This window comes from Macrobrachium nipponense, chromosome 7, assembly GCF_015104395.2.
Source record: "Macrobrachium nipponense isolate FS-2020 chromosome 7, ASM1510439v2, whole genome shotgun sequence".
Taxonomy (NCBI): Eukaryota; Metazoa; Arthropoda; class Malacostraca; order Decapoda; family Palaemonidae; genus Macrobrachium; species Macrobrachium nipponense.
In genome coordinates this window covers 105843064-105864075 of record NC_061109.1, presented here as the reverse complement: position 1 = coordinate 105864075, position 21012 = coordinate 105843064, and the positions used below count along the sequence as shown (strand labels likewise).

The following is a 21012-nucleotide window of genomic DNA, read 5'->3' as shown; positions in this document are numbered from 1 at the left end:
GCTAATTTTATAATCCTCTCTCTCTCTCTAGAAGAGCCTTAGGCCTTGCATACCACCTTGCTTTTTTGAAATCCCCGAAGGTACATTAAATTGACACTTTTTTCGCTCGGTCCCAAATCACACAGTCGCTTTCTCTTCTCGTAGAATCTCCTTCCTTTCATGTTATTATCTTGAGCCTCTGGCGAATTCCAAGCGGTTTCTCCAGTGTTCTGCTTAATGTTAGTCTTGATAGTTTTGATAAAGAAGGTGACCCCGGTGTTTTTCTCTCTGATATTCTATTAGCGTTTTTAATCGCCTAGGAGTTTTGTACCATGTTTTTTGACATGGTGGTTTTTCGCAGTGATATTGCAATTTATTTTTTATTGTTGTATTTCAGGTGTTGAGAGAGAGAGAGAGAGAGAGAGAGAGAGAGAGAGAGAGAGAGAGAGAGAGAGAGATGGGATTTTTTTTTAAGGCAACCTCAGACGTGGCGTAAAAACCCGGAAGTTAATGCTTTTGTAAGAAAAAAAGATGTTAGTACCTACATTTAGAATTAATTAATTACTTGCTACACTCAGAGAGAGAGAGAGAGAGAGAGAGAGAGAGAGAGAGAGAGAGAGAATTATTTTAGTAGAATTAATGAATGGCTTGGTACACTCTAAGAGAGAGAGAGAGAGAGAGAGAGAGAGAGAGAGAGAGAGAGAGAGAGAGAGAGAGTTACATGGAGTTACAGGGATCAGGGTGTCTCAAGGACATATTCGTCCATCAGAGGAGACATCATGTGCTCACTTATATTTAGGAGTAGGTTTTACTATTTATTCATAGTGTCCCAATGATCTTGTCTGGCTTTCTTTTAAACTCCTCCACACTGTTGCTGTTTACAACTTCTAGTGGCAGTTTAATCCATGTGTCACATATCTTGTATGTAAAGAAGTTCCCACAGTGAGATTATATCTCTTCAGTTCTAGTTTCCATCCATTATTTCTTGTCTGGTTTTCTTTTAATACGAAGATATTACGGTCTACTTTTGTTATGCCTGTCAGTATTTTGAATGTTTCTATTAGTTGTCCTCACAATCGTCGTGTTCCTAAGTCATACATGTTCAGGCTTTTTAGTCGTCTTTGGTAACCTATTTGCCTGATGGATGGAGTTAACGTTGTGCCTCTTGTTTGTACCTCTTCTAGTATATTTATGCATCTTCTTAGTGTTGGTGACCAAAACTGTGCTGCTTATTCAAGATGAAGTCTGAGGTCTAACAAGTGATGTGTAGAGCTGCAGCACAGTTTCCTTGTTTCTTATTTGAACTGCCTCTTTATGTATTCCACTAGTTTCTGTGCTTTCTTTTCAGCTTTTAGTTATAACTCCAAGGTCGTCTTCTTGTTATCCACTATTTATGTCATTCCCAAGCAGCATATACTTGGCATGTTAAAAGGCATTTGCCATCTTTTTTCCACTCTCCTATTTTCGTTAAATAATTTCTTTTTTGTTGCATTTTAAATCGAGAGAGAGAGAAGAGGAGAGGAGAGAAGGACAGAGAGACGAGACTCTGGGGAGGAGACCCCCCCCGAGAGAGGGGAGAGAGGACCCTGGGGTGAGAGAGATAGAGAGAGAGAGAGAGAGGGGAAGATTAAGGAGAGAGGGAGATAAAGAAAGAGAAGAGAGAAGGAGTCAGAGACTTATCAGTGTTATGAAGACGTGGCATATGGAGGAAAATTTCTTACCGTATACGTGAAAGGTATGAATGATTGGATTTTCTAGTCATTCTTCATTAGTTTAAAAAACACTCATGTTATCGTGGCCAGGAATGATGTTCCTTCATTTCGAACACTTCACCAAACTCAGTTTTAGAACCTTCACAGAAACAGAATAAAACTCTTGGAAGAAATAGAAACGTTTATAGTTTCCGTCAAATAGAACTTTTTTGACGTTAGTGAAAGAATCATGCATCGTAGCATAGACAGCTGTCAATTATATTGTCTCCTATAACCTAAGTACGTAAACGAAAGTGTCGATGTCAACCACAGATGTGTAAATGAAAGTAATGTCGTACAACGATTGGGTCCATCGTTATCTGTTGGTGATGTGAATGATAATCCCCGCCTACCCACCTGTTGCTTCGGACCCACGCCACCAGAGGGACATCCCAGTCCCGCCACCCGACTAAGTTGTGAGGTTATCTGCTCTCGCTACTATTTTAACTCTTCTAAAAATAACCGCCTTTCCCTTATTATCCTCATACGTCGTTGTGATTTTTCTTAAAGGATGCAGCTTTCATATGTGCACATTTGTTTAAAGTGATTAACGTAAAGTAATGCTTAGGGGACAGTTGCTGATGACAAATAGAGTGAAATTCATCAGGTGATGCGTCTGGCAGATTAGAGCTTCGTCTTGGAACAGGTCTGGCGGTTCACTCGGAGATCTCTCGGCAGTTGGTGTTTGCCTACTGGTGATGGTGGTATGTGCAGTGCAATGCCGCAGCAATTCTTGAGAGATGCAGATGATTGCATCAACAAAATGGGTTCGTTAGAGTTACAGGATCTACTGAGTAAAAAAGACGACCTTATTCGCCATTTGGAAGCCAAACTCAAAGTTCGCGATGACGAAATCATCGAACTTCGGTCGCAACTGGATAAGTTCCAGAGCGTTATGCAGTTTGCGACAGGAGGAGCTACGGCCGGATCGGGTAAAGTCCGGGCAAGGAAGACTCGTGCCCAGGGCATCTCAGCCGAACCTCAAGCCCTTAGGTCCGTCCAGGAATTAACATGTAAAAGCCAGACCACGTTCCCCGAAATCCCTAAATCATCAAGGTAAGCATAATTAAATGCAAAACCCAACTAGCAGTAGGCCTACCAACATCTATATATATATATATATATATATTATATATATATATATATATATATGTATCTATTATATATATGTATATGCAAGCCTTCATACCAGCGAGATCGTACGTTGACAGGTTTAAATTAGCAAAGGTATTTGTTTTGAAATGCAAGGTCAAGGTGACCTCTTTACTTTGGCGAAAGAATGGGATAGGCCTATATATTAAGACACTCTAGGCGGTATACTAGACATGAAAGTTTCTTCTACAGTTTTATGCATGTAATAAGCTTTGGGTGAAGTCGAATAGGTGAATAATTCAAGGAATTTTGATGTCAAGCCTATGGCAGTGCTGAAATTGGCGAAGTCCGTGAATAATTTGTGATGCATAGGATGTATAGACCTATTCAAGTATCCAATTATGAATTGATTACAAAATGTCCTCGTCTTGAAAGTCAAAGAGCCCTCTCTCTCTCTCTCTCTCTCTCTCTCTCTCTCTCTTCTCTCTCTCTCTCTCTCTCTCTCTCTCGAGTCGTGTATTTGCCAGTTATATTGCATATTTGTGGATAAATTATATATATATATATATATATATATATATATATATATATATATATATATATGTGTGTGTGTGTGTGTGTGTGTGTGTTTACATGCCATGAAATACTGTAAATAGGGATAGTTTACACTTTGCCGTTTGTTAATCACTGCAGGTAGCAGTTTTGTCCACGCTTTATTTATGCACTGCAACCTTGTCAGCATTTGCTATACGTTATTCGATTAATATATTAGACCTACGTATAGGTCTATAGGTTCATGCTTTTATAATTTTGTAGTGACAGTATGATAATGATGTTATGTTTTATTTTCAAGGCCAAATGATTTCGTGTTTTCACATTAACTGTGAAGTGTATCGTATTGTGGTTTGAGTCATATCGTAACAGCTTGTCAATGCAGTAAGAATATTTGATTATGATTGAAATGTAGAGCAATCAACCAAATTGCTTGGTACTACAACTTTTAGTCACATCGAAAGAAAACGAAAACCAATTCTTTACCGTGCTTGTTTTGTTGATGGTCAGGGGTAGGAGTGGGGCCGTGGGGGTTGGTATGGTTTGGTATACTGCCCCCATTTCTCGTTTCTCTTCTACCCAACAACTTCCAGGATCTCCCCCTCCCCCCTCACTTCTTTCCTACCCCCTCCCTCCTTTACTGCTGCAACTTCCAACTAACACGGTCAATCATGTTATCTTTGGTGTTTTCAAGTGCATTCGGTGGTAGTTCTGGTACGGTTGAATTTCATACTAAGCATTGATGCATTTAGTGTATTAGGGACGTTTCCATAAGAAAATTTAAGATACCGACGTGAAAATCCTTCGTGATTCTTGTTGTTTTTCTTAATAGATTTTTATTTGCCGCTTAACACTTGATTCTTTCAGCAGTATTTTTCTTTTTCTATGACTTAAAAGTGTTCCTCGAACTTCTGTTAGGAAATTTTGTTTATTCCGTTCAGCAATCAAAATCTCTCTCTCTCTCTCTTCATCTCTTCTCGTCTCTCTCTCTTCTTTCCTCTTCGTCCATCTCTCTCTCTCTCTCTCTCTCTCTCTACTGATAGCAGTTTGTAATAGGAGATAACGGCGAATCTACTTGATTAAAGTTCATTGCCACACTGTTCTCTATATAGCTGCCGTTGGTCCCTTATCAGCACCAAAGTAAAGGTGCATGTCCCACCACTCTTAGGCAAAGCTCTGTTTTCTTAAAGTGCAGCTTGTTTACTCACTGCAATTGTGTCCTGTTATATCTTGATACAGTATCAGTATTAATCTGCACGATTCTTTTTGTTCCGTTATAATGGACAGCGGTTTAATAATGGTAAGCTTAACATAAAAGAAGAAATTACACTTTCTATGTTCTTTAGGAACATAGATGACAGGCCCTCGGAAAAGTTTGTGTTGTATTTATGTCACAAAGAGATTGATGATAATATTGACGTTTATTTTATTAGGATAGCACAGTAACATGTGTCTAGGTACAGATTGCAAATCTTCATTGTCATAAATTCCCAAAAAATAGAAGTAGTTAAGGTTCTAGAGACAATTCATGTAATTTGAAATTGATCAAAGAATTTTCTTCCAGTCGTATATATAGGTTATCAAGATCTATCATTTAGATTAGCTCGTCACGTCATTAGTAGATATTCTGCATTTTGCATTGTAAAGATTCATTTAAATTACCAACAAACTTTAAAATTCTTGGTAGCAAATTTTGTCATAAATTTTCAGTACCAAATATAGGACAACTGTCACAATTTTATGTTTAAAGACAATGTAAAGCCGCCATTTCATCATTGACATTTTTACAATTGATATCTTGAATGGTTAGTCTACACTTCCATTTGACTTCATTCTTTGAAGCTCTCTGCTCTATTACCAAGAAGTGTTACGTCTTAGATATCCTCATCTGCAAACTAGGTCACGTTCGCCCGCTTGCACGAAGAAAGTGAGTCCAGTTCTCTTTACGTTTCAGCTCTGAAGTAGGTCTCTTTAAAATACTTCAAAATATTGCAGAGTAGAAAAGTAAATTGACTATTTTCTCTTAGGGTCGGCGGTGCGATCTGTTAAAATTCCCATTCCATTTTGGAATGGGCCTAGGTAAATCATGTTGAGCAGTCGAACATTACCGACAATGGATGTGCTTGTTTGTGGGGGGGGGGGGGGAGGGGGGGAGGTGAGGGGCGGTGGCTAAATTGTTAGACGCTTACTTTAGTTCACATTGGCATCATTTCAATGTATGTTTTGATTATCGACGTCTTTTGTAGTTGTTTTCATAGATTTTCTTATTTTGAATGGCATTTGTTATAAATCGTGTATTGTGGCGGGGCGTTTTCGATCTTCACTCTAAGAACTGTGGTATTTAGGTATAAATTTGTCTTTGGAGTAGGCTATCATTTTTACGACACTTTATATGTGATAGACAGACCAGTGATTTAAGGTTAATATGGACTTGTTACAGCTTTTTGGGATATCAAATTTTATGATAAATAACTGTGAGAAAAAAGTGCTTGTTTTTCATATTCTTATTTCTCTATCTGTTTTTACTTTTGATATATAACATCGTTATTGTGACTTTTGAATTGGAAAGACAAATAAGAGCATTATGAAGGGACGAAAGTCATAGAGCACCAAAATTATCGCCGCAGCCCCTCCCTGACAGGCATTTATTATGAATCTTGTATTGTGAAACTCAAAGGTTTCTACAGCCCTTCCAGCAAATGCTCCAAATGAATTTCTTTAATTTTTTTCTCAGTGCCAGTGTTCCTCGAGTAAAACTCTAGTATAGTTATGGTCAGGGGATTTCTATCCGTTTATTTGAAGGGATTATTGTTATTCTGCAAAAACGTCAAACGATGAATACTTTTCAAACTCGCTTATGGAGGTATTATTTTGATAAATGGATGGGAAAATCAAAGTTTTTCCCCACGTTTGTAAAGGTGGCCGGAGGCGTCCGTGGCTTAAAGAGACATAATGGTCACTGAGTATTTTGCAACTAAGTTGGTGGTACGAGACAGCAAAGCCTTTCCCTTTGCCTTTCCATAATGGGACAGCTCTCCCCTACATAACTCGAGGGAGCTACGTAAACTTATCCGCTGTTCACGGTTGATTAGTTGTTTAGAATGCCTAAAAGGGTTATCTTGTTCGGCTACGTATGATTCCCACCCTTGTATCCTTTCACTTTTTAAGAATGTTTTGCGGTCGGGATTACGCACACACGCGTAGTCTATATATGAAACTGCTTTCATTGATAATCTGTGTATTTAAGATGTGAAGGAGAACGGGACCGACACAAATTCTAAATCTATAGTGCCACTGTGCTGTAACGGGTTCTTATCATAATCAGCTGTGGAAAGTTCTTGTGCAACACTGGTAATAGGACAAAGTACTAAAACGTGAGGATTGAAAGAACAAACAAAAACTGTTGAGTGTTGATTAATGAGAGAGAGAGAGAGAGAGAGAGAGAGAGAGAGAGAGAGAGAGAGAGAGAGAGAAATGTGTGTGTTTGTGCGTGTGTGCATATATATGCATATACAAAGATACATATATGCATATGTATATATAAAGACAAATACCACGAAGCAAAGAGAGACAATGGATTGTTGCTAGGCCTTTTGATTTACTGTGCTCTATTTAGCAGACTGAAGAAATATAAAATAAGTTGACAAAGGAAGCTCGTATAAATGACAGATGGGGATCACAAAAGAAAAAATATGTAAATGGAATCGAACACAGCTCAGGAATTAGTAGACCTACCAAAACAAGAGTACATGTTTAAGAGGTTTTACAAAAGATTAGGCCCAACAACTCGGAAGTAGGGACAAGACAATTAAAAGATTATACAAAGAAAGTGACTGACACCCCCCAAAAAAAAAAGAAATAATAATTTTCCTTTAAATTAAAAATAAATTTTTGCAACGTGAAAATTTTTACCAAAAAATATATTAAGCATACGAATGCGTAGAAAATATATACAAGGTAACTAATTAGTAACTAAGTTAGTTATTTTATTTCTTTCAGGTTATTCTTGAACATTTTACTTATACAGGGGTCCAAAGAATACATTACAAAGCTAAGGTTAAAATGGCAACTGGAAGTAAGTTGTATAATAGCAGATTCTAAAAGATTTCGTGAAGAGAAATCTTTGGATCTTGCAGTCACTGAAGTTTCAGTCCAATTTCCAATTGGACTGAAAGCTCAGTGACTGATTTTTATAGTACGTGGATTAATTCCGTCCAGCTGTTCCTCAGCTGATGTGCATATCTAATATAATAACCTTCGTTTGTATTAAAATGGCCGTTAACTCTTGTAATCTTAGTTTTTGTTTGTAAAGCAGAGTTTTTTATTTATTTTTTTCTATAGCTGGCTTGAAAGTGTTATTTCCATGACAGGAGTTATGTATGCATATACATGTGTCTGCGTGTATTTGTATTTGTACACAGTCTTGATGAATATGTAGTAATTGCTACCTTTTGAATTGCAAGTGGATGCAGTTCAGAATTTATGCTTTGCTTTTTTTTTTTTTTTTTTTTTTTTTTTTTTTAACCCGTTCTTTTCGTCTTATTTTTCGTTGACGTGCGGAAAAATTACTTTCGATCCTTTATAAATGTCAATTGATCGGGAAAACATGAATATGTTAATAACAGTGGCTAATACAGTGACTCCACAATTAAAATTTTTTTTACTGCATTACTATATGCACAGCTAGATTTTTTAGGTTTCTTGAAAGAACATTCCTTATTCCCGCTTCATTTTCCTTCTACTACAGTTTCAAGCTTTTTTTATTCATCTATTTTCTCTTTTTTTCTTGTTTTATGGATATCCTCTTTAGGTAGTTTATTGCCGGGGTCTGCAGTGCCTGCTAAAACTTCTGTTGGATTCTTGGAACGTAAGACTTGATACTTTTTTTATTCCTTTTTGCATGTTAAAGACAAGCAGTCGGTTTTTTGGAAGCAGTTTTAAGACTTGGAAACTGTCAACGGGAATTTGTCCAGAAAATATTACAATAATTAGTAAGAACATAGAGGAATTTTTTTTTTGGGGGGAGGGGGATTACTTGGATAAATTAGCATATGCTTCTGATACACGCTACTCGACATATTTTTAGCCTTTGACTTTTATTTGCAAATAATTGTACTGGTATTTGCATTTTACCAGTGTCTCTTCACTTGAGGGGTTTTGTTTGTGATACACAAGGGCATTCCGTTCCGTTGAAGCTCACTTGTCAGGTTGATGGGTTTCTGTCTTGTTCCAGACGTGCATGTGTCATGTAGAAGGTTGTGAGAATCACTCTTGCTAAGTTGATGTTACTCTGGTTTTTAAAAGGTCACTGATTTGAGGTATATAAGACTGATAACTCAAACACTTGTTTATAGATTCAAAGTTGAGAGCTATTTAACTCAACTATATAACCTCACAACTTAAGTTTCAACTCCTACCTTACAAACGTGGATTGTTACTCTGTTGTAGAGAACGTTCCATAACTAGTATTGGCGTTATGTACTTGTTTTATTGCTCGCATTAGCTGCTGTAATTTTGGTCGTATAGCTCGAATTTTTCTCCTCATAGAATTGACCTTCAGATATCCTTCATTTAGGCTAAATATAGCCAGACCTAAAAATAGCGATGAACCATGTTGAATGGCAGGACTAACGAGCATGGTTAAGGCCGACCTTGCTGACTGACACCGAATCTGTGAGGAGTTGTTTGTTTATTTCTCGTATTCAGTGTGGTGAATTTGTCCAACGTGATTTTTGACGTAGATATTCCGTGTTTCTAAAATACAAGAGAAAGAGAGAAGCTGAGTGCATGGACTAGTAGAGCTTTATGCTTTGTTTGTCAAATTGTCCATTAGTGTAATTAAGGTATAAATACAATGGATCTTGTGAACCGACGGGTCACCCTTATTGCTTATTGTTTGCTTGGCACTCAAAACTAGATTTCGTAGCAAAATAATAGTACTGGCGCTCGTGCGATCTCTCTCTCTTCTCTCTCTCTCTCTCTCTCTCTCTCTTTCTTTTCTTCTCTTCTCTCTATATATATATATATATATATATATTATATATGTGTGTGTGTGTGTGTGTGTGTGTCCGTAACCTAGATCTTGAGTTGTGAAATAAATGTCCATGATCGCAGTAGCCTACTGGACTCATTGGCAACTTTCCACTGTGTAGGGTCGGAGTTCAAGCGCTGCTAAGAGCATGGTAGATTTGCATTGCCCTATGAGGCAGGGATGGGTTTGGGCGAAGTTCATTGGTCTACCTCCTGAGTCTATCAGTAGTCATGTGCTTAGCTTTTCAGGTCTTACCTGAGAGGAGTGGGAGCTTGAGCGCTGATCATTTGTGTGAATGTCCAGTGAATAGGACATTTTGTGACAGCGCAATGACGTACCCTTCCCTCTGCTGCTCACTAGAGATCTTTGAAGCTTTAGATATTTTCTCATGCCTCAGGTAGGAAGAATCTGGGTTAGTTATAGTACACACACACACACACACACACGTGCACTTTCTTGCAAAAGAAGTACCTGTAATAAAGCTGCATAATTAATCATGAAGTGCGGGGTAAAAGACAAAAGGTTGTACCTTATCTTTTTAAACACTACATAACCTGCAAAAGATTATAAGGCTAAACGAGCATACCAGGTTAAGTTTTGAAAGTGTTCATGAGTACATTTTTTTTTTTTTTTTACATACGCACAAGTCTTTTGTTGGTCCATTACGATTCGTTTGACAACATGATTATTCTGGTGATCAACATTTAAAAATGAGCTGGGAGTTGCACGGTGTCCGAGCGTTTTGAAGTGGAGCGAATTAATCCACAAAAATCCTCAATTTTGTTGAGGATATTGAGGATGCAAGTTGGAATGTTTAATGAAATTTTATGATCATTGAAGACTCATGGAGAGAGCAAAGCTTTATCAGTTTGTACGGCAGTGCTTGATTTGTCAGTTTTAACGGGAATCGTTTTATATTTATATCAGTTATACTTGGTCATATCTAAGTCAGAAAGTTTTACTATTAAGTTTCTAGAGAATAAGTGGATGACCCCTTTCCCTGAGTTACTTGAAAATAAAAGATTTAAAGTACTATTTTTTTTTTGTACACATCGAATTAGTGCGTTAGTCATTGAATTTTGTTCCAACCCTCAGGAACAGGTCATCCTGTGAAGAATATAAGGTCACCAGACTTGGGAATGGAGATTTTTTAATTTATTTGAGTATTTCTTGCAGTAGCTGTATAAAACCCAAAATAACGCGTTTGTGTGCAATCATTAATTCTGATTGATGAAGATATTCCGTAGCGGAGTCAGGAAATGTTAGGACTTACTGGGTTTCACTAGTCTACTGCTACAGTCCATCCCTCACTCGTTTTAGGGAAGATGGATACACAGCGAGTGTTTGTTTTAGAACGCATCAGGTAACCTAAGTTGTTATGCTTTCTTGTTTACGTTTACGGTTCTTAACTCACCCATCATGACGTACAAGGATAGGCGAGGAGTGGAATGATTATAAATTAAATCAAACTGCACAATCATTGTTGGTTTAATAGTCAGTTATGGCATGTTGAAGTGCTGAGTGTTTTTCGAAGATGACTGGAGATAGATGGGATTAGCTGTGAAAAAAAAGAGAATTGGAAAATACTACTAGATCAGACAAGTGCTTTGTTAAATTTTGCCAGGAAAGAATAACGGAAGAATAGTTGTGATATAGGCATATGTAAAGGAATATTCGATTAATCGAAGACTTTCAGACGTACATCATGGATGATTTTCTAAATGTTATAAATTCCAAAGAAGCGCTTCTCTCGTGTTAGCTTACAGTAGTCAGGTCTTGTTGAACAGATCTGAAAGGGTCTCAAATGATTTTATGGCTAGAACATAATGCCTAAATTTTCGATTTATAGGAAAGTATATCACAACTGTAATCCCCATAAGCAGAGTTATGACAGAGACGTAGATCCAATTTGAAAGATAGATTAAAATTATATGTTACAACAATTAATTTTTTAGGGCTAACCAAAAGTGGTAGATAAATGACAAGATAATCACCGTCGAATCTCTACGCTACAGATTGTATTGAATCACTATAGTAATTAAAGCACCAGTTTTGGGATCAGTGCAGTGATAGAGATTGTCTTTAACAGATTAGTTAAAGAGATTAAAACCCCAAACTGAAAATTGGTCATCATGAATTCTCACTTATCGGACGGTACTACCCAAGTGCCCCAAGTGGGTACTATTGCCGCAAATATTCAGTCATCATTTCCAGCGGAAGATTCTGCAGTTTAAACGGCGTGGCGTTGGCTTTTTAAGTGGAGGAACCGCCAATGTTCCGCCTCATTAAACACAATGACAAGAAAATTTGCAGTAAGAAGCTCGGGAGATTGTTTCTGGAATTGCCTTGGTTTTAACTTCTTGTTTTTTTTTTATTTTTTTTTTTTTTATACTACTGGTACTACTACTAATACTACTATTGGGCGCTGGGTAAGATTCTAGCATAACGGTTTACATTTCAGCTGGAGGTAAAAGTTTCGTGAGCTTTATGTGTTTTTTAAAAAAAAAGTTTTTAGTGTACAAAAATGTTTTATAATAGGTTCTATTAGGTTATCGACGTTCATTACCATACATAATGAATTTGTTGTCTTACCACTCTTGATTGACGAGGTTGTATAAAATTTTAGTACATGAGGGTGCAATTTACACACACACACACACACACACATATATATATATACATATATATATACCTATATATATATATATATATATATATATATATATATATATATATATATAATACACGTGCACGCACACACACACACACACATATATCTATATATAGATATATTATATATATATATCTATATATATATAGTATAATATATTATATATATATATGTGTGTGTGTGTGTGTGTGTGTGTGTGTCATCATAATGAATTATGGACTTTTATATAAAAACATTTATGTGAATGTGATGTCTTTATTATCACTCTACCATATAATACACGACGCTCAATGGGAGTCATTTGGATGATTCTCCTCATATTAGGTTAGGAGAGGTATCTTGATGGCTACTATTTTCGTTTGCACCTTTACGGAAATCTTGATTGAACTGGTGTTGGAAATGTCAACGCCAAGAAAAGAGACGATCCAAATTGCCTTTGAAAAAATCTTATAACACGTTAAATCATACTGTTGAAAATATTATATATAACCTAATCATTCTTATTGCAATATGACGACAAATCAAACGGTTGTTGTCCTACGTAGAAATATGAGCACGTATCTTAAATCACAAAAAGAAAGAATCTGCGGCGAAAGTTGTGAAGGTGAACGCTCCAGCCACTTTCTCCAGTCATCACTCGGAGGTAACACACACACACACACACACACACACACACACACACACACACACACACACACACACCACTCCACTCCACTCCACTCCACTCTACTCCGAGCGCCAGACGTTTTTGTTGCACCTTTTTACACACTTCCCATTCAGTTATGCCATGTTTGTAGAGCTTGTGAAAGAAAAAGATTCGGGTTCTTGTTAATAAGTTACGCGTGTAGCTGTGTTCTTCGGTGGAGCCAGGCCGTATGTGTACCTGTTCTACTTACACGGAGTAACATTCATGCTGTCAAATCCCTGCACATGCTTTTCTTTAGTAGTCGTGCAGTATACAGAGCGTGTCAAACCTGTTTTTTTTTTTTTTTTTTTTTTTTTTTTTTTTTATGTAAACCCTTCTGCCGCTGGAGTTTGCCAGTTACACAAGTAATGTCAACTATAATTGAAGATGATTCATGTCTTACATATGTTATTTATTTACACGCTATTTTCGTGTTATTTCTCTCTCCATAACTATTAGTTTTCAGATTCTCTTTTAGCTCAAAGAAGTCAGGTATATAAGGGAAAGAAACGGGTTGCCATTAATAGACGTTCATTTTATTTATAATGTCATTATTAATAATGCTGTTGTAGTTTTTGAAAGTAGATGCGTTTTCCTTTACTCGGAGAGATGCTTTGATAATTGAGGGCTAGTGTGATTATACTTGGTCTCATTTGATACATTGTGTCTGGGGAAGAGTTTTGTAGCAAGTGCATTAATTAGATTAAGACCACTGTTACCAACTAACATTGGTGGTGGTAACATTGGTGGTACTGTTCGAATAAACTGAGAGTAATGAAATTTTATATGATTAACTTGAGGTTAGTGGATGTATATGCTGAGGCTTATTTTTAGGTCTTTATGCAGGTTAATCCTTGTTTTATGGAGAATAAGAGAGGCAGGTAGAGGCTTTCAGGAATTGTTACAACGACTTTTGTTGGAAGCGGGAATGACAGAGAATTATTGTTGCCTAGAAAATTCTCTGCACGATTAAAACTTCAGCGCATGTGTATGGCATGGTTTTCTTAAACTTCTGTTGATAATGAAAAGAAGTTATTGGTAATGGAAATGTTAAGATGTGAATTTCAGTAAGAAAGAAAAAGAAAAGAGAAGTACAGATAAGGATTGTACGAAGAGTAATGGGATAAACCGGTAATAAAGGAGTTAAAGCTCTTGCAGCAGAAAGTGCGGTTGGTTTATTTTTAGCCGGCCATATGCCAGTACGGACTTTTTGGTAAGATGGTAAAAGGAGTGAGCAAAATAAAAAAAACTGACGTAAGAATGTTAAAGACTTCGCAACATTCATGAAGAAAGAATCAGGTAAAAAAACTTTGCTTTGGAGCATGTATGACACTGAGTCTTGGCCGGTTAAGTTTTCCAAATTCATGCAGCTTTTCTATATTGCAAGTGCTTTCGATTTCTGTATAATTACGTATCTAATGGCGATTTTTTTGCCTGGTAGTTTTTCCACATTGAAATCATCCGTTGCGAAAGGGAACTGACAAGTGAAATTCTCTCTCTCTCTCTCTCTCTCTCTCTCTCTCTCTCTCTCTCCTCTCTCTCAGGCATTAAAACTCTTCATTTAGATAATTTCATATATCATGAAATGCTGAAATGCGATGACCGCCACGTTTTGATGTGGCTACATAACAGATCCCGTGCGAGGAACTGGTTTTCCATCTCATTAGAATTTTGGTCCACTTGTAGTCCCATACCCGTTGAAAGAGTATAGCATCGGTTTTGTCGCCCAATGTGACCCAAATATGAGGCTAGGCGTGTTTGTTATATTAAGGCTACTTTTAACAGTTTTACTTTTATAACATTTGTTACTGTAATAGTCCTGTAACAATTTTTATTGCTACAGTTCTGGTGTTCAGTCGGGTCAATTTTTTTTAATAGTTAAAGTACACTTCTTTCAAATGGTTTAGAATTCGTTTGTGAAGTTATATATTTATGGATAAATGTAATTCTCATGAATATGATAATTTTTTCTCGCTTTCTCTCCCCTTCCTGTGTTCCGTCATTTATTACTTCCGTTGTTTAAATATTATTCTTCCTAAATGGTTTTTGCTAGTAGGAACCCTCTGCCCCCACTGTGGCCCTTATATCAACCACCATAAAAGGCAGTCTAGTAAAGTGGAGGTAATTTGAAGCCATCAAGCAGTGGTCATCTTTATTACACATCGTGAGGAGTTTGATGTCTGTACAAAGGGTCAATTTCAAGTGATGATTTTATTTGACGGAGCGTACTATAGTTGTTTCGTTTCAGAAGTCATATTCTTCAGCGTCCGTTCGTTAGATCGTTTTGAGGATTTCATTTATCCTCGTGGGTATATCTATGATTTTTTTTTTTATGAATAATAGTTTTCGTTTTCTTTCTGGGATAAGATATAGAGACACGACTAAGCTGTTATAGACAATTTTTCATAGGTGAAAAATTTTGTAAGAATATATAGAGGTCCTTTTTATTGGACGGTGCGTGGATATGTCTGTGAATAGAAGTTTATAATTCCCAAGTACAGGGATAAGGAGAGGTAGGACTTGAAAGTGTAGGATTGGGTTTGTAAAAAGTACTTGGTCGATTCCTGCAGAGGGAAATGTTGGGTGGATTGTGTAGCAGATAATGTTGGGTTGACTGTGTAGCAGAAAATGTTGGGTTGACTGTGTAGTAAAAGTGTTGAGTTGACTGTGTAGCAGAAAATGTTAATTGTGGAAGGTAAAATGTTGTTGAGTTGACGTTGTAGCAGAAAATGTTGGGTTGACTGTGTAGCAGAAAATGGGGTTGGATTGTAGCAGAAATTGTAGGGTTGACTGTGTAGCAGAAATGTAGGGTTGACTGTGTAGCAGAAAATGTTGGGTTGATTGTAGCAGAAATGTAGGGTTGACTTTGTAGCAGAAAATGTTGGGTTGACTGTGTAGCAGAAAATGTTGGGTTGATTGTAGCAGAAATGTAGGGTTGACTGTCTGGTAGGGCAGAAAAATGTTGGGTTGATTGTAGCAGAAATGTAGGGTTGACTGTGTAGCAAAAACTGTTGGGTTGACTGTGTAGTAGAAAAGTTGGGTTGAATATGTAGTAGAAACGTTGGGTTGAGTAGAAACGTTGGGTTGACTGTGAAAAAAGTGTTTGGTTTAACTGTGTAAAATCCAGGAAGCACAAGAATTGAATAAACTTGAATAGTGTGTCATATGTCTGGCCTTCAACTTGCTTTTGATGAATATGCTGCAACATTTTAATTTGTGCAAATCATCATTGAGGCAAAGAGCTCCTGAATATCCTTTTTCAATCCCAGAACTGACGGATAAGAGATAAACGAGGTGCAAAGATATAGGGTGAGAAGCAAATTCGCTTACGGAATGGAATTTATAATAATTATTATTATAATCTTATGTTGATTAAAACTTTCTCTCCCCGTTGTCTATGAATGGTAGTGCTACAAGAAAACAGTAAATGTGAATTATTAATTCAAATATGTCTTGTTTACTGGTTGGTAAGTTGTAATTTTGGGAAGTACTGACAATTCTTCTGGAAATAGTCACGGTATGTACAGCTTAGTGTGTGTACCATTCTTACGTCGATTTTCACGTAATATTTTATTATGTTGTTCAGTTCTGAGAACCAGTGTGATGAATAGCAATAATATAATTCTGGACTGCCTTTTCACTGGACTAGAAAAATGGTTAGCTACTCAGGTTGAGGTCAACCGTTGTACGAAAATAATGGAATTTGCTATCTTTTTTTGGCTTAATCTGTTCTGGTGTCTATACGTCGTTTTTATGAAAAATATTTTCTCATCTTAGTAATTGGTTAATTTTCAAATCGCCTATGTATTTATTTATTTAAGGTTGGCTTTTCGTATCCACAGGTCACATACATCAGATCATTCCTATGTTTGTTTTACTAGCTAAAATTTTTGATCGTTGGTTTGAGGAACATACTGTCACGTTCTTGCCAAGAGAGTGACGAAGCACACTGATAACTGCTACATGCTTGTTCTTCAGGGGTTGTATTTTCTTTTCCAACAATGGGTGGCTCGTGGAAGCTGAGGATTTTCCTTTTGTGTTTATTGTTTATTTTTGTATGATTTTAGCCGTTGTTGTGCCACCACTTTTCGAAGTTTTTATTAAAAGGGTTATTTGTTTGGGTGTGGGGAGACATAATAGTCATTAAAGAAGCACTTCATGAGAAAGAGAATTAATTCATTTTGAATCCGAAAGTATTTGAAATGATGTATTGTACTCCTGTTATTTAGGTTATTTATTACTATTTTCCACATCGTTACGAACTATTATGACCACTTGCCGATGTTTGGTATATATGTAAGTGCTGCAAAATACTTTCTCGCCTGAAAACAATGCGTTTCTTTATCATTTTTTAAATTTCATCGCTTACAACGGCCAAAGTACGCTTTTCTGTATACTCATGTCCGCAAAGAGGGTTGGGCACATATAAAATACATGTATATATCTATATATGTAGATAGTATCGAGTTTGTTATACCAGACCGGTCAATCATGGAAGGGTAAGAGATTATATATTTATATAAAATGTGTGTGTGTGTAAAAAGGTTAGGTGCCATGGCGTGAAAATTTCAAGAAGCCATTATTACTATTACAAATATAAATCTGGTGAAAAAGTTACCCTAAGGATTTATTTCATACACAGAAACGTTCACATAACCTGAGAGAGAGAGAGAGAGAGAGAGAGAGAGAGAGAGAGAGGTCAAATCCAATCTGAGAAATCATTAGCAGCAAAACTCCTGGGGCAGATGTGGAGTAAGATTTATCGCCAGATAAATAAAGCTTGGCCTGTAATTATCACACTTAGTGTCATTTAGCTTGCAATAAGCTTGAGTGGGATTAGATTTTGATACGCTAGTTAGGATATCGGCATGATGAATCCGTAACTTTCATTCACAAGTGCAGTATAAACAGGGATAGTTTATATTCCAAATAAACCCGGAGCTCACCAGAGGAGAATTTTTGGTGTTCATTTCGCTTGCCTTGGGTTAAACGATGACGTTCTCCACTTACATGATTTTCCTTTTTCAAAATATATAATTTCTTCGTGTAGGGGCGAAAGCCATTTATATGCTAATAATATTTCTTTACATTTAAAAATGACATAATCCCAGTAAGATTAATCTTACAGTATTTCCCTAAAGTCTCGTCATTTATAAACAGAACACTCCCGCTGTGTGCGATATCATTCAGTATAATATACGTTAAGTCTAATCGTTCAGAGTATCTGTCGAATAAAAATTAAAACGGTACATGTTCTTGGCTTCACTTAAAGTATGACGACATGTATACTTCAATAGAAAGTGGGTATACATGGGTTGAGAGTTTGCAAATGTTATAGATTAAATCAATGGTTAATCAGTAGTTTCCTATGAGATTTGCGTGAACCGATCTCAATCGTACATTATGCCAATTAGGCTCTAGAATATCCTTTCGGAAGCACATTTCTGTGCTAGGAGACGTAAGATAGATAGCGATCGGCGAAATTCCAGGGAGCTTCTGACATATGAGAAAATTGCATTTGTGAATAAAAAAAATCTTTCATTCCACAGAATAAGATGTGGTTTTAGAAAAAAATTTGGTCACATTTCAATTCTCGTGGGCGTCTGTACCTACTTACTACAACTATAACTACAAGGCCCACTAATGAACGGAGTCATCGACGAACTCTTCTGTGCATTGACAATGGTTAACAGCTGCTCTTAATTCGATTAATAGTCTTTACGAATTTGCAAGACATTTGTTTGTTCGTTTATTTGATTGCTAATCTCTCTATAAATTGATGTCACTGGAAGACATCGTTAGCATCAGATACACGAGAGAAATTTGTTCCTAATGAACCGTTCTTTTAAAGCTGATCAGTTCCATGATGCTCTAAGAATACTAATTCCCCTCAGTGCCTTGTTCTGCAAAGGCCTTAGAAATCAAAAGTAGAAATATTGACGCTGTAAATTTCTTCTGTCTTTGCATTGTTGTTGGGCGCTTGTTTGACGGCTTTGAGCTTCTGAGTTGAGTTGTTTCCATTTGGCTTCCTTCTGGCATTTTCTTTTGTGGTGTCTTGTGATGACCTTATCTTAGTATTGAGTTTTGAAAATTTTTGCTGTAGTAAATAATAGAGGGCCATTTTACTTCCAAAATTAGTACAATTCTGTACTCTGTTAACTGTTTGCCACAGGAATTGTCCATTATCTAGTAAACTAATGCAATATTCTGTTTTTAAGATCGGTTAAAATAATATGTAATTCAAGATATCAGTATTCTAAATGATAGGGAGTACTCAACAGTCGTCATTATAGTCTCATACAAAGGTCAACAGTATCTGTTTACTTATTTTCCACACACGCACACACAATATAGTATATATTATATAGTAATTATATATTATATATATATATATATATATATATATATATATATATATATATAAGTCGAGAAATTTACGAACAATACCTCGTATATATACTGTATATATATATATGTGTGTGTGTGTGTGTGTGTATATATATATATATATATATATATATATATATATATAGATATATAATATATATATATATATATATATAAAAATATATATATTCTATATATATATATATATCTATATATATATATATACATAAAGGTATCGTTCGTGAATTTGTCGACTTATATACCCTATATATTAACAGGTTTAGATAGGACTCACAGACTGTCGAATACGATTTGTTTCACTGTATTGCTATTAGGCCCTACTGTTTCTTCCATCTATTTTCATTTTATTTTATATACATTGGCATTTTGCATTTTCGAATTTTTTCAATAATAAATGAGGATTGATCCCTTCAGTAAAGATTACCATAAATAATTCATTCATGGATTTCTTTATTCACTGGTTATCTAGCCCATATTATAGTTAACCGACCTGAAATGTGTTTGTGTTCAAATACAAGTAAATTGAATAATAAAAATTATTATGGTTTAAGAACAAACAATTCAATGCAAATGACTAATCAGGAATTTGAAGCTATTACTAATATCCTGACGCGCTTGCGAACTCATTTGTGTTTGGCTGATGGCGATTATAGTAATTTTAAAGTAATTACTCCTATTGATTTCTTGCTTGTTTAATCCATAAATAAAGTGTCACGCACATTCTGAAATTTTTATATCTTGCCATGTTATATGTTATTTTCCTCTTCCTGTCAAGTTTTGTCAACTCCTTTGGGTGCACGGCCTCAAATGTTTCAGCTAGAACTGGCTTTCATGTCGCAACACAAGGACCTGCGGCTGTTATGGTGGCGGTGCATGGTAACACTATATCGTGACCTCCACATGAAGTTGGTAGAGGAGCATGAAGAGAAGCAGAGAGAGAGAGAGAGAGAGAGAGAGAGAGAGAGAGAGAGAGAGAGAGGTCTACTTGATTGGAAGGGGAAGGAGGGATATCTAAGAAAAGTATTGGCGTGGAGGACGTAAGGGGAAGTTTTGATGACGATGTCTCTCTCTCTCTCTCTCTCTCTCTCTCTCTCTCTCTCTCTCTCTCTTTCAAGGTCTCTGCGACAGATGCTTTTTAGCGCCGGGATCTCCCACCTCTGATATAAACCTAGCCCCCATGCCCCCAGTATACCCTCGACTACGTTTTCATGATGCCCTGGTGATGGTGTTGGTGCTAGATGGGGAGTTAAGATGGATGCGAGATGGCATTCATTTGCTTGGTGGCTGGTGTCTCATTGTCTCTTCTTAATCTCATTGTGAGATTCCCTCCCTTGCATCTCTCTCTCTCTCTCTCTCTCTCTCTCTCTCTCTCAATCTATATCATATATATATATATATATATATATATATATATATATATATATATATATATATATATATGAATGTGTGCGTATATTGTTCATGCACGTTTTATTAAGCATGAAACCTTTATCTGTATATCGAAGTATTTCCAGAGGAAATTGCAATAAGGCTGGATGAGTAATTAGGGAAGGTACCACAGTTTATGTTATTTAGTACATTTATTGCTTGCTATTATGTAATTTGAATGTAAAAGCACTGGCCTTGAATGTATTCCCTTTTAAGTTTTGTGAACTTTAGAATCCTGTAACCTGTACACAGCGTCTGCAAATTTTTATTCTTATTTTCAGGTGGAGTCTAATTTTATTGTTTATTTCAAAATGTTTGTTAACTTTCAGTGGCTTATGTTTTTCGTCCAGCTCAGGTCTAAATTAGTTTTTTTTTTATTTCTTTTACTTGTGACGACTAATTTCTCGTTCGAACT

The 21012-nt window shown here is 36.4% G+C and overlaps 1 protein-coding gene across 1 annotated transcript in view; it reads left to right on the top strand.

The window, feature by feature from the left end:
- Positions 1 to 2395: 2395 nt before the first annotated feature.
- LOC135217138 (cGMP-dependent protein kinase, isozyme 2 forms cD4/T1/T3A/T3B-like) overlaps positions 2396 to 21012 on the top strand; it is a 679403-nt gene continuing 660786 nt past the window's right edge. The window contains exon 1 of the mRNA XM_064252849.1: positions 2396 to 2786. Within this exon, the coding sequence (XP_064108919.1) occupies positions 2437 to 2786 (350 nt within the window). The 5' untranslated portion in view covers positions 2396 to 2436. The remainder of the gene's footprint in view (positions 2787 to 21012) is intronic.